This window comes from Ruditapes philippinarum, unplaced genomic scaffold (genome assembly GCF_026571515.1).
Source record: "Ruditapes philippinarum isolate M1 unplaced genomic scaffold, ASM2657151v2 ctg1360_1_1_1_1, whole genome shotgun sequence".
Lineage (NCBI taxonomy): Eukaryota > Metazoa > Mollusca > Bivalvia > Venerida > Veneridae > Ruditapes > Ruditapes philippinarum.
Window position 1 is genome coordinate 40265 of NW_026860762.1, and position 13863 is coordinate 54127.

The window sequence follows — 13863 nt, forward strand, 5'->3', positions numbered from 1 at the left end:
ATAATATACAAATCAATTTTGTACAATTCTTTATTATGGAAAGCCATACAAACATGCTATCAGAACCAATCAAACAGTTACTTTTTACTTTTTAAAGTATAACATAATAATAACAAAACCAGCAGAAATACAATTTTTTCATAAAGGTTCTATGACAAGATATAAATTTTATATATTGCCTACATTTTGTTAACATTTCTATATACTGATCAACATGTCACCATTGTTGGATAAATACAAAAAAGATGGATCTTTTGTATCCATCCGGGTCAAATTTAATCTGTTTAACCTAAAGCAATATATAGTATTAAATACTTGTAATAAGACAGTATATAAGTCAACCATGGACAGATATCTTAAGTAATTAATTAACTTCTTATTCTTCATTATAACCAGCTAATTATAATAAACTAATAAAGCATATGTACAAATGATATAACACATTCCAGATTGAACTTATCTTAACCTCATCTAGAATTGTTTAAGCATAACCATGGATAATATAGATTTGTCATATACATGTAACTAAAGGATTACAAATGTACTTTATTCCAAGTCACAAAAAACATTTGTTCATAAGACATAACATATCTAAGCATGAAATAAATATAAACATTCATCTATCTAGTAAACTGTTAATAATAATCTTCATGCAATTATATGTTTACTTATATATGTACTAGATGAATTTACTTAACATTCAAATTTAAAGTTTAAAGGCACATTACACCTCAGAAATGATTTTTCATTTTTGTAGAAAGGGCAAATATGTGTTTTAAAATGTTTTAATAATAGATTTACAACATGAGATATTCTTATCACCTGATGGGTTTGAAAAAAAAAAGATTTGTGTTACAAAATGAAAACAATATGGTTATTCCATATCCATATACAATACTTATTCATCATAACTGTACTAGTTGCTAAAATGCAAAAGAAACAAATGAAGGCTCAGATTATGAGATATATGGCCAATAAGAAACTTTTTGACACAAAAATTAAAGTTTTTAAAAAATAAAAGAAATTGATTTTTGAAGGCTTAACGGGCCTTTAAGTCAAACAGGAACAACTGTTTAAAATGTGTAGTTCCATGTAACAAAACATTTCTTTATATAAAATAATATCATTTTATTATTTTCATAAAAGGATTTCAATAGCATGTAACTAAAACAACAAACATGTATTAACATATAATAATATGTTTACATATGTACTAGATACATTCATTCATTCATTCATTCATTCAGAATAAAGGCACAGACAAGTGTAACATATGTTTATATATAACATATCTTAATCCTGGTACATGTATATACTAACATCAGAAAGCATAAAAAAACTAACTAAGCTTTAATAAAATGTAGTTATATCTTTACTGTCTGAAAACATTTAATTTTCAGTCTTAACATCTTAACTGGTATTTATATATACCATTCCCTTGTCCTTAGTATAACGTATAGTACAACTGGTATTTATAAATACGATTCACTTGTCCTATATATCAAATAACTGGTATTATTATACCATTCCCCTGTCCTATATATCATATCACTGGTATCTATATATACCATTCCCTTGTCCTATATATCATATAACTGGTATATATTATTATATATATACCATTCCCTTGTCCTATATATCATATAACTGGTATTTATATATACCATTCCCTTGTCCTATATATCATATAACTGGTATTTATATATACCATTCCCTTGTACTATATATCATATAACTGGTATCTATATATACCTTTCCCTTGTCCTATATATCATATAACTGGTATTTATATGTACCATTCCCTTGTCCTATATAACATATAACTGGTATCTATATATACCATTCACCTGTCCTATATATCATATAACTGGTATCTATATATACCATTCCCTTGTCATATATATCATATAACTGGTATTTATATATACCATTCACTTGTCCTATATATCATATAACTGGTATCTATATATACCATTCCCTTGTCCTATATATCATATAACTGGTATCTATATATACCATTCCCTTGTCCTATATATCATATAACTGGTATCTATATATACCATTCCCTTGTCCTATATAACATATAACTGGTATTTATATATACCATTCCCTTGTCCTATATAACATATAACTGGTATCTATATATACCATTCACTTGTCATATATAACATATAACTGGTATCTATATATACCATTCACTTGTCATATATATCATATAACTGGTATCTATATATACCATTCCCTTGTCCTATATAACATATAACTGGTATCTATATATACCATTCACTTGTCATATATATCATATAACTGGTATCTATATATACCATTCGCTTGTCCTAAATATCATATAACTGGTATTTATATATACCATTCACTTGTCATATATAACATATAACTGGTATCTATATATACCATTCACTTGTCATATATAACATATAACTGGTATCTATATATACCATTCACTTGTCATATATATCATATAACTGGTATTTATATATACCATTCCCTTGTCCTATATATCATATAACTGGTATCTATATATACCATTCCCTTGTCCTATATAACATATAACTGGTATCTATATATACCATTCACTTGTCATATATAACATATAACTGGTACCATTTCCTTGTATCATATATCATATAACTATTTAACTTTTTAAGCATGTATATATCATTCTTTTTGTGTGTTTTTTTTTTATTTTCATGTATGATAGTATCCATTTATATATTACATTTTGTTCAATGATAATAAAAACAACTTCAACCATTAACTCTTGTCAAATTCTGGATTATTATAATCTGTTTTTCTATTTTTACCATAAAAAGTAAATGTGCTTAGAAATGGGCTCAATAACAAGCAATAAAATCACCGATTTTGATATATTATTTCGATTCTAACACGACATCAACAAATAAATGCTGCCGTACATGATATAGAGGATATTGAATGAGTGTAAGTTCAATACTAAATTTATTGCACGAGTTGAATAAAATTATATTTTGGGAGCCTCTGACGAGCATAATATTATTTTATTCAACAAGTGCAATAAATTAAGTAATGAACTTACACGAATTTAATATTCTATTTATCACATACCAAAAATAGAGACCGTTAAAAGTGAAATAAGAGTCATTTTTCATTGACGCGCCTATAGTATAACGCTAACATTTAGCGCGTCTTTACACTATATTTGTATAACGCTAATGACGTCACGTCAAAATATATGCACGGCCGTGCAATACCATATTTACGGAGTCGCAAAATCGGCACAGGTGTGTGATAAAGCCTGATTTGTTTTCGTACTTATTGTCAGCGCGTCACATTTTAAGTGGTTACGTCACATGTTTAATGATTACGTCACATGTCTAAATATAGAACGTCAAACAGTGATTTTATAGCATAATAACACACACTTTCGGTTCTTCTATGTTCAATAGGGAAAAATGCGGGTCATGTTAGAATAATTATTAATAAAGTATCTTTTACTTTTTCAACCTACTAACTGATATCATCCTCCTTTCTGACTTTGTACATTCAATATTTGTTTTATAATATATAATATATAATTCATTTAATTTACTTATTCATTAATTCATTTACTTACAAACCTATTTATACATTTATTATTAGAACAATACTTTTTTCAAATCATTTTTTTTTCACAACCTATTCCTGATCTTTAGAAAAGAACCTTTATCTTTATTAAGATCAATATATTTATTTTATTTCACTGAATTTCTTTCATTTATTTATTTATAAACACAAATTGAATATTACTGTCTTCAATTTCAATATTATAAATGCTTTTGTTACATAGTGTTACATTGACAAGACATCAATATTTAATTTTAAATTGTTTTTAAATTGTTATCATAATGCATTAAATTCATCCTCTTGCTTCACAATAATATGTTAATTACTTGTCATCACTTTTTTGATGAAAAAAAATACTGTGACTTTAAAAAATAAAAAAAAATAACAAGAGGGCCATGATGGCCCTGAGGTCGCTCACCTGTATATAGCCCCCCCCCCCCCGCGCCAATTTTTACCCAAGGGCTTTTATTTGTTTATTTGAACAGACTTGGTAGACACCCATAAGAAGATGTTTCATGCTAAACATCTAAGTTCTAGCTCATTGAGTTTTTTAAAAGAAGATTTTTTAAGTTTTTACTATACACATATAGTTAAAAACAATGACAACCCTGGGGCTGGGCCAGTTTTCACCCCCGGACTTTTATTTGAACAAACTTTGTAGATATTTACTTAAAGATGTTTCATGCTTAATATCTAAACTCTAGCTATTTGGGTTTTTTCAAAGAAGATTTTTAAGTTTTTGCTATACATATATAGGGAAAATAAATGACCCCCGGGGCGGGCCAGTTTTGACCCCAGGGCTTTTATTTGAACATACTTGGTAGACACCCATTAGAACATGTTTCATGCTAAATATCTTAGCTCTAGTTCTTTGGGTTCTTTAAAAGTAGATTTTTTAAGTTTTTACTATATGCATATAGGGAAAATCAATGACCCCCTGGGGCGGGGCCAATTTTGACCCCAGGGCTTTTATTTGAACAAACTTGGTAGACATTCATTAGAAGATGTTTCATGCTTAATATCTAAGCTCTAGCTCTTATGGTTCTTTAAAAGTAGATTTTTTAAGTTTTTACTATATGCATATAGGGAAAATCAATGACCCCCCGGGGGGGGGGGGCCAATTTTAACCCCAGGGCTTTTATTTGAACAAACTTGGTAGACATTCATTAGAAGATGTTTCATGCTTAATATCTAAGCTCTAGCTCTTACGGTTCTTTAAAAGAAGATTTTTTAAGTTTTTACTATATGCATACAGGGAAAATCAATGACCCCCCCGGGGGGGGGGGCAATTTTAACCCAGGGCTTTTATTTGAACAAACTTGGTAGACACTCACTAGAAGATGTTTCATGCTAAATATCTTAGCTCTAGCTCTTTGGGTTCTGTAAAAGAGAATTTTTTAAGTTTTTACTATATGCATATAGGAAAATCTATGACCCCTGGGGCAGGGCCAATTTTGACCCCAGGGCTTTTATTTGAACAAACTTGGTAGACATTCACTAGAAGATGTTTCATGCCAAATATCTAAGCTCTAGCTGTTACAGTTCTTTAAAAAAAGATTTTTTTAAGTTTTTACTATATACATATAGGGAAAATCAATGACCCCCCGGGGCGGGGCCAATTTTGACCCCAGGGCTTTTATTTGAACAAACTTAGTAGACACTCACTAGAAGATGTTTCAGGCCAAATATCTTAGCTCTAGCTCTTTGGGTTCTTTAAAAAGAAGATTTTTTTAAGTTTTTACTATATGCATATAGGAAAATCTATGACCCCCTGGGGCGGGGCCAATTTTGACCCCAGGGCTTTTATTTTGAACAAACTTGGTAGACACTCATCAGAAGATGTTTCATGCCAAATATCTAAGCTCTAGCTTTTAGGGTTGTTTTTAAAAGAAGATATTTTAAAGATTTTTCTTTCGGTTGCCATGGCAACCAGAGTTCTGCATGGAATTAAATTCTTTGAACAATTTTTAAAGGTGACCACCAAAGGAACATTCCTGTGAAGTTTGGATGAAATTGGCTCAGCGGTTTATGAGGAGATGTCATTTAAAGCAAAAGTTTACGGACGGACGGACGCCGGACGGACGGACGCCGGACGAAAAGCGATCACAAAAGCTCACCCTGTCACAAAGTGACAGGTGAGCTAAAAATTATTGTAAATTTTCACATAAAATAATTCAGTTCAAACACTATGTTATCTGCATGTATTTTATCTCACTATGTTAAAAATTCAAACCATTATTTTGTTGAAAAGGTAGAATAACAAAAATTAGTGTTCAAACACTAAGTAACTATATCCATTGGATACTTTATCACTTTTTTGTTGAAAATTCAAACCTATAAACACTATCTAATTTAACATGAAATAACTGATCCTTATCTTTTACATACTGTATAGCATCATTTCCCTTCCCTCCTCTTAGTGCTTGTCTTATCAATGTTAACCTATCACCATCAAACTCCTCACCATCTCCTGTTATATAACAGCCCTCTACTCTCACATATACAGTATGAGGAATACCAGGAAAACTATCAACAAACTTCCGCCATGTTGTCAAACTCATTATGACATTATAAAGCTTAATGTTCTTTAAACTCTTCATTTCTAAAGGTAACTGTATTATATTGTCAGTAAACCTACAATGCCATAACTTAAGCTTACTGAGATTGTGTAACAATGGTAATACTCTGACTAGTCTATTTGTTATGTTGGTATGATATAATTGAGATTTATTGTTATATTCTCCATGCAATTCTAGTTCTTTTAATTTGTAAGATTTTCTAATAATATCAAATATTTTCTCATAATTACTATCTTTCAATTGACTAAATTCAAATATTTCAAGGTTTGTAGTATCAGCATCTATCACACTAACAGTATTATACAAATCAAGATACTGAAGTTGTTGATGTTTTGATAAATTTACATCATGCTGCTTCTCACACTCACATTTAACATTAATAAGCTGTATTTGTTCAAGATGACTGGTTCTCTCAAGAAAATTACAAAATGTAGTAGTATCATCATGACTCATTTTTATACCACTCATACGTATTGCTACAAGATTGATCATACTAGGTAGGTAACTAACAACTGTTTTACACACTGGGTAATACTTGCCAGTGTAAGAGACATGAAGAGTCAGAGATTTTAATGTTGAAGTATTTACTTTAATTGTCTCACAAACACAATTGCTAATCTCATCAATCAACTCATTATTCTGTGTACTAGCACTTTGTGTACTTGATAACAATAGAAATTCAGATTTATATGTTATTTTAATTTTTTCAAGATGATGAAACATTGGTAAATATTTTGTAAATTTAATTTTATTTGTGTTGATGCTACTTACATTAATAGAGAGAACAGAGTCAGGAACAATTTGTTGCTGATCAATACCTGAACAAACAATATCACAATACCGACCCCATTTATCAATAACCAAATCTCCTATATAAAATACAGGATTACTGCCTATACTACATGTTGCATTTAATTCTTTCATTGACTCAAACATAAGCTTTTGAATATCAGTAATACAACTATGATCCCTATACATGTAACCTCTTATTGTTCTCCTGTATTCCTGAACACGAGAGTCTTCTGACACAGTATCATATATGTATTTTGAAACACATGTTGCTAATCTAGGTTCAAGACCAGATAGCATAATGATAACATTTGACTGTTCTAATATGTCATTGACTGTTGAACATTTCCGAAAAACCTCACAAATAAACTTTTTGACTAATTCAACATTTCCTGTACTATCTGACAAACCAATTTTTGCATTAAAATTGATGCCAATATACACTGCAGCCAGAAATTCTTGCATTGATTTGTGAATGAAAGAGAACACAGAGCTTTTAGGTTTGGATACAGAAAAAGAAGGACATTTATCTTCTGTCAAAATTCCCAGTTTCAGACATGTTTCTCGCATTTCATGTGATATTTTCAAATCATCAAACACAGATTTGTCAAATGTTAAGGACTTATCCTTTGAATAATTGAACAATGTCTCATAAGCCAAGCGTGACACACCATTTATAAGATGACTATTTAATCTAAATATCTCTACATCTGTTAAATACTGAGGGAGTTCAACATTCTGAGAACTTTCCATACATTCTGTTTTATTTCCTAAAGTTTTATTGATATTCCAGGTGAAATAAAGTTCTAACATACCAGTATAAATAGCACACCTTGAAGTTTTATCAAGTTTACCATCACACCATAGACAAACCAATTGCTGCAGCATAATTGGTACCTGTTTCAGGCCAACCAGAGACGTTATCCTAAGCTTTTCTTCACACACATTAGGATCTAATGATTCATTCAATGCTGTTATTGTATTCTTAATCATTTCTTTTTCATGTGTTTTATCAAACCCTTTAAATTTCAATAATTGATGAATCTCTCTATTACTTACTCTCAAACTGTGAATTTTCCATGGCCGTGATGTAGTAACAATGGTGTATTTCTTTGTAAAGTCACGTTCAGGTAGGCCTGCCTGGAACTCATTCCTAGTCTCACTGTCAAAAGACCATTCATCTAAACCATCAAGCAAAATAATTATCTTTTCAGAATCATTTTCCAGAAGTTTACTTAAATTTTTTATCTTATCATAACGCATTTCAAGCATTTCTTGGATACTTCGGATCTTTATGTTATGTCTAAGAGAAATATAAAACATGAAATCAAATTTCTTCATTTCTTTGACTTCTTCAAACTCATCATCTTCATTGTGTCCATCACTGTGTGCCATACACCAACAGTTGATCAAATATTTACAGAAACTACTCTTACCAGACCCTGCATCTCCAACAACATAAATAAATTTCTGTGGATCCCCACTCTTTGTGAAAATCTCTGACATGGACTCTATTTCTTTTTCCTCAGACTCCCCTCTGTTCTTTTCTATCTTGCTTGTTATAGTGGGTCTTATATAAACATCACTGAAATTATAATTTTCCTCATCTGGTTGTAAAGGTATTGCTGATACTTTAAGCACATCACTGCGATAATGTTCCATCAATTGAGTACGACAACCTGAAATTGATAAAACAGCCCATAAATTAGAAAATACTCACAAATAATCTAAAAATAACCAGATTCCATTACAAACTAGAGAATTCTCTGACATTGAAATGATGATTTTGTAGTGTTGTTTTGTAAAAGTATAAATTAAATGTAAAACTAGAAATGTGTCCATAGGACACAGGTGCCCCCACACTCAACCATTTGTCAATCCTATGTATCTATGTCAAATATGTTTTTTTTGGCTACATGTGCCCAAGTTAAAAACTAAAAATCTTTTATTAAATAAAGGGCAAATACTACAAATACTGAAAAAATCCACAAGAAAAACCCCAAGGTACACAGTGACCAACATTTACTCTAAAAATACTAATAATATCCACACAAAAGTACCCAGCTGCACAACTACACATGCTGAGTAACATTCTTGTAAGGTTTTATGACTATAGGTCAAAAACATTTTTAAGTACGTACGATACAAGTTGAAAATTGGAAATTTTTACTTATTCAATGGCAATAACTCTAAAAATACTAAATATATCCACACAAAAATACCCAGGTGCACAACAACACATGCTGATCAACATTCTAGTAAGGTTTCATGACTGTAAGTCAAATATTTTTTGAGTTACGTCCGACACAAGTTGCAAATTGCAAATTTTTACTAAGTCAAGGGCAATAACTCTAAACATACTAAATATATCCACATGAAAATACCCAGGTGCACAACTTCACATGCTGATCAACATTCCTGTAAGGTTTCATGACTCTAGGTCAATTACTTTTTGAGCTACGTGCGACACAAAAAGGGAACGGACAGACGGACAAGGTAAAAACTAAATGCCCCCCCCCCTATACTGGGGGGCACAAATAATAATATATGATAAAATCATCATAATTAGGGCAAAATTTGACCTTGACGGCCTGTCTTGGCCACGGAAATTTTAAAGTCAATGTCTTATTTGAATTACTAAACACTTCAGCTGTGTCAAAGGTATTGTTTTGTTCAAGTTACAATAAATTCTAAAAATAAATTAACCAAGAACTAAGAAAACAAGAAATGTCAAACACATCATAAGCCACCTTTCTAGCCCTTGACTCACATTATTGGTAATTTCGTAATATAAACTTGCCAAAAATGGGTACATGGAAGAGTTCTATTATGAAACAAGAGGGCCATGATGGCCCTGAGGTCGCTCACCTGTATATAGGCCCCCAACCCTCACCCCCAACGTTGCAGGGCCAAATTAACCCAAGGGCTTTTATTTGCACAAACTTGGTAGACACCCATAAGAAGATGTTTCATGCTAAACATCTAAGCTCTAGCTCATTTGGGCTTTTTAAAAGAAGATTTTTTTAAAGTTTTTACTATACACATATAGTTAAAAACATTGACACCCCTGGGGCCAGGCCAGTTTTCACCCCAGGGCTTTTATTTGAACAAACTTTGTAGACACTTACTAGAAGATTTTTCATGCTCAATATCTAAACTCTAGCTATTTGGGTTTTTTCAAAGAAGATTTTAAGTTTTTGCTATACACATATAAAGAAAATCAATGACCCCCGGGGCGGGGCCAATTTTGACCCCAGGTCTTTTATTCGAACAAACTTGGTAGACACCTATTAGAACATGTTTGATGCTAAATATCTTAGCCATAGCTCTTTGAGTTCTTTAAAAGAAGATTTTTAAGTTTTTACTATATGCATATAGGGAAAATCAATGACCCCCACCCGGAGCGGGGCCAATTTTGACCCCAGGGCTTTTATTTGAACAAACTTGGTAGACACTGATTAGAACATGTTTCATGCTAAATATCTTAGCTGTAACTCTTTGGGTTCTTTAAAAGAAGATTTTTAAAGTTTTTACTATATGCATATAGGGAAAATCAATGACCCCCTGGGGCGGGGCCAATTTTGACCCCAGGGCTTTTATTTGAACAAACTTTGTACACACCTATTAGAACATGTTTGATGCTCAATATCTTAGCTCTAGCTCTTATAGTTCTTTAAAAGAAGATTTTTTAAGTTTTTACTATATGCATATAGGGAAAATCAATGACCCCCGGGGCGGGCCAATTTTGACCCCAGGGCTTTTATTTGAACAAACTTGGTAGACACCCATTAGAACATGTTTCATGCTAAATATCTTAGCTCTAGCTCTTTGGGTTCTTTAAAAGAAGATTTTTTAAGTTTTACTATATGCATATAGAGAAAATCAATGACCCCCCGGGGCGGGGCCAATTTTGACCCCAGGGCTTTTATTTGAACAAACTTGGTAGACACTCACTAGAAGATGTTTCATGTCAAATATCTAAGCTCTAGCTCTTATGGTTTTTTAAAAGAAGATATTTAAAGTTTTTTCTTTCGGTTGCCATGGCAACCAGAGTTCTGCATGGAATTAAATTCTTTGAACAATTTTTAAAGGTGACCACCAATGGAACATTCCTGTGAAGTTTGGATGAAATTGGCTTAGTGGTTTATGAGGAGATGTCATTTAAAGTAAAAGTTTACGGACGGACGACGGACGGACGACGGACGGACGCCGGACGAAAAGCGATCACAAAAGCTCACCCTGTCACTTTGTGACAGGTGAGCTAAAAAATAAAAACTTTCTGATAAATAGTTTTCAAGATAAAATTGAGACATCCAAAGCCCCTGAAGACTTTGTGAAAAATAGTAACCAAGATAATAAGCAGAAATCATATTACCATTCAAGGGCCCTCTGACCTTGACCTTTGACCTAGTGACCCCAAAATCAATAGGGTCATCTACTAGCTATGACCAATCACTATGTGAAATATGAATACCTTTTGATAAATACTTTTTAAGATAATCAGCAACAAACATTTTGACATTTAAGGCCCATATGACCTTGACCTTAGACCTAGTGACCCCAAAATCAAAAGGGTCATCTACTAGTTATGACCAATCAGAATGTGAAATATGAATACTTTGTGATAAATAGTTTTTAAGATAATCAGCTGAAACCATGTGGTCTACCGACAGACAGACCGACAGTTCGACCGATAAATCGACATAAGCAAAATACATGTACCTCTTCTTCTCCTTAATGGGGGGCATAAAAAACTGTTAAGTATTTGACCTAAACAGTCAAGGTAATGAAAAAGTCCAGGTAACATTTGAAATAATTCAAATGTTCGTTTTGTCATAGATATTCTTTAGTGCACTGACGAGGCAAATCTCAAATAATAGCATTAATATTCTACAAATGTTGTATTACTTACATGATGAAGCCATTCCATATTCTTTATAACCTACCTGATCTAGCCTTTTCACAAATTTTATAACATACCTGATTTAGCCTTTTCTGATTCTATATAACATATATGATTTAGCCTTTCCATATTCTATTTCACATACTTGATTTAGCCTTTTTCTATTCTATATAACATATCTGATTTAGCCTTTTCAGATTTTATAGAACATACCTGATTTAGCCTTTTTCTATTCTATATTACATACCTGATTTAGCCTTTTTCTATTCTATATAACCTACCTGATCTAGCCTTTTTCTATTATATATAACATACCTGATTTAGCCTTTTTCTATTCTATAAAACCTACTTGATCTAGCCTTTTTCTATTCTATGTAACATACTTGATCTAGCCTTTTTCTAGTCTATATAATATATCGGATCTAGCCTTTTTCATATTCTATATGACATACATGATTTAGCCTTTTTCTTTTCTATATAATATACCTGATTAAGCCTTTTCAGATTCTATAGAACATACCTGATTTAGTCTTTTTATATTCCAAATAACATACCTGATTTAGCCTTTTCATATTTTTATTTAATCTTTCCTATTCTATATAACATACCCGATTTTGCCTTTTAATATTCAATATAACATACCTGATTTAGCCTTTTCTATTTTATATAGCATACCTGATTTAGCCTTTTTCTATTCTATATAACATACCTGATTTAGCCTTTTCAGATTCTATAGAACATACCTGATTTAGTCTTTTATATTCCAAATAACATACCTGATTTAGCCTTTTCAAATTAAGAATTAATATATCCCAAACTGCTTCTTTATTGCTCAATATCATCACTGTTTGGAATTTGGATGCTGGGAATAATATCACCAGGGCGTAGCCCGAGTGATATAATGATTTGCATCCGAACGACAAACAGTGATGTTATCGAGCAATAAAATCACCAATTCGTATATATTATTATTTCAATTATACACGACATCAACAAATAAATGCTGCAGTACATGATAATTAGCTAAATTGCACCTTTGTTTCCGTACTTATTGTCAGCGCGTCACATTTTTAGTGGTTACGTCACATGTATAATTATTACGTCACATGTCTAAATATAGAGCGTCAAACAGTGATTTTATTGCATAATAACACACACTTTCGGATTTTCTATGTTCAATAGGGAAAAATGCGGGTCCTGTTAGAATTGTATATACCATACCTGATTTAACCTTTTCTATTCTATATAACATACCCGATTTAGCCTTTTAATATTCTATATAACATACCTGATTTAGCCTTTTCTATTTTATATAACATACCTGATTAAGCCTTTTCAGATTCTATAAAACATTCCTGATTAAATCTTTTTATATTCCAAATAACATACCTGATTTAGCCTTTCCATATTCCAAATAATATACATGATTTAGCCATTTCAAATTAAGAAATAATATGTGCCAAACAGTGACTTTACTGCTCAATAACATCACTGTTTGGAGTTCAGATGCTGGGAAATATATCACGAGTGCGTAGCCGGATTGATATAATAATGCACATCCGAACGACAACAGTGATGTTATCAAGCAATAAAATCATGGATTTGGATATATTATTATTTCTATTCTAACACGCCTTTTGTTTCCGTACTTATTGTCAGCGCGTCACATGTCTAAATATAGAGCGTCAAACAGTATTTTTATTGCATAATAACACACCCTTACGGTTTTTCTATGTTCTTCATGTTAGAATTCTATATAACCTTTTAATATTCTATATAAAATACCTGATTCCTTTTTAATATTCTATATAACATACCTGATTTAGCCTTTTAATATTCTATATAACATACCTGATTTAGCTTTTAATATTCTATATAACATACCCAATTTTACCCTTTTTATATTCCATATAACATACCTGATTTAGCATTTTCATATTTTAACTGTTTTTGTTTAGGAGACTCTTCTACCTTGCGTCTTTTTATCTCCTA

General features: G+C 31.5%; 1 protein-coding gene and 1 long non-coding RNA gene across 11 annotated transcripts in view; both read right to left on the bottom strand.

The window, feature by feature from the left end:
• Positions 1-5493: 5493 nt before the first annotated feature.
• Positions 5494-13863, bottom strand: part of LOC132713318 (uncharacterized) — a 190645-nt gene continuing 182275 nt past the window's right edge. For all 10 annotated transcript variants that reach the window (XM_060695861.1, XM_060695852.1, XM_060695853.1 and 7 more), the window contains 2 exons: positions 13791-13860; positions 5494-8647 (listed from right to left, as the gene is read on the bottom strand). In XM_060695861.1, coding sequence (XP_060551844.1) covers positions 5910-8647; positions 13791-13860 — 2808 coding nt within the window. In that variant the 3' untranslated portion in view covers positions 5494-5909. The remainder of the gene's footprint in view (positions 8648-13790; positions 13861-13863) is intronic.
• On the bottom strand, positions 12445-13367 carry LOC132713320 (uncharacterized). Its single transcript, XR_009623432.1, has 2 exons — positions 12648-13367; positions 12445-12614 (listed from the first exon to the last, which is right to left on the bottom strand). It is a non-coding gene; the product is annotated as an uncharacterized LOC132713320 (long non-coding RNA).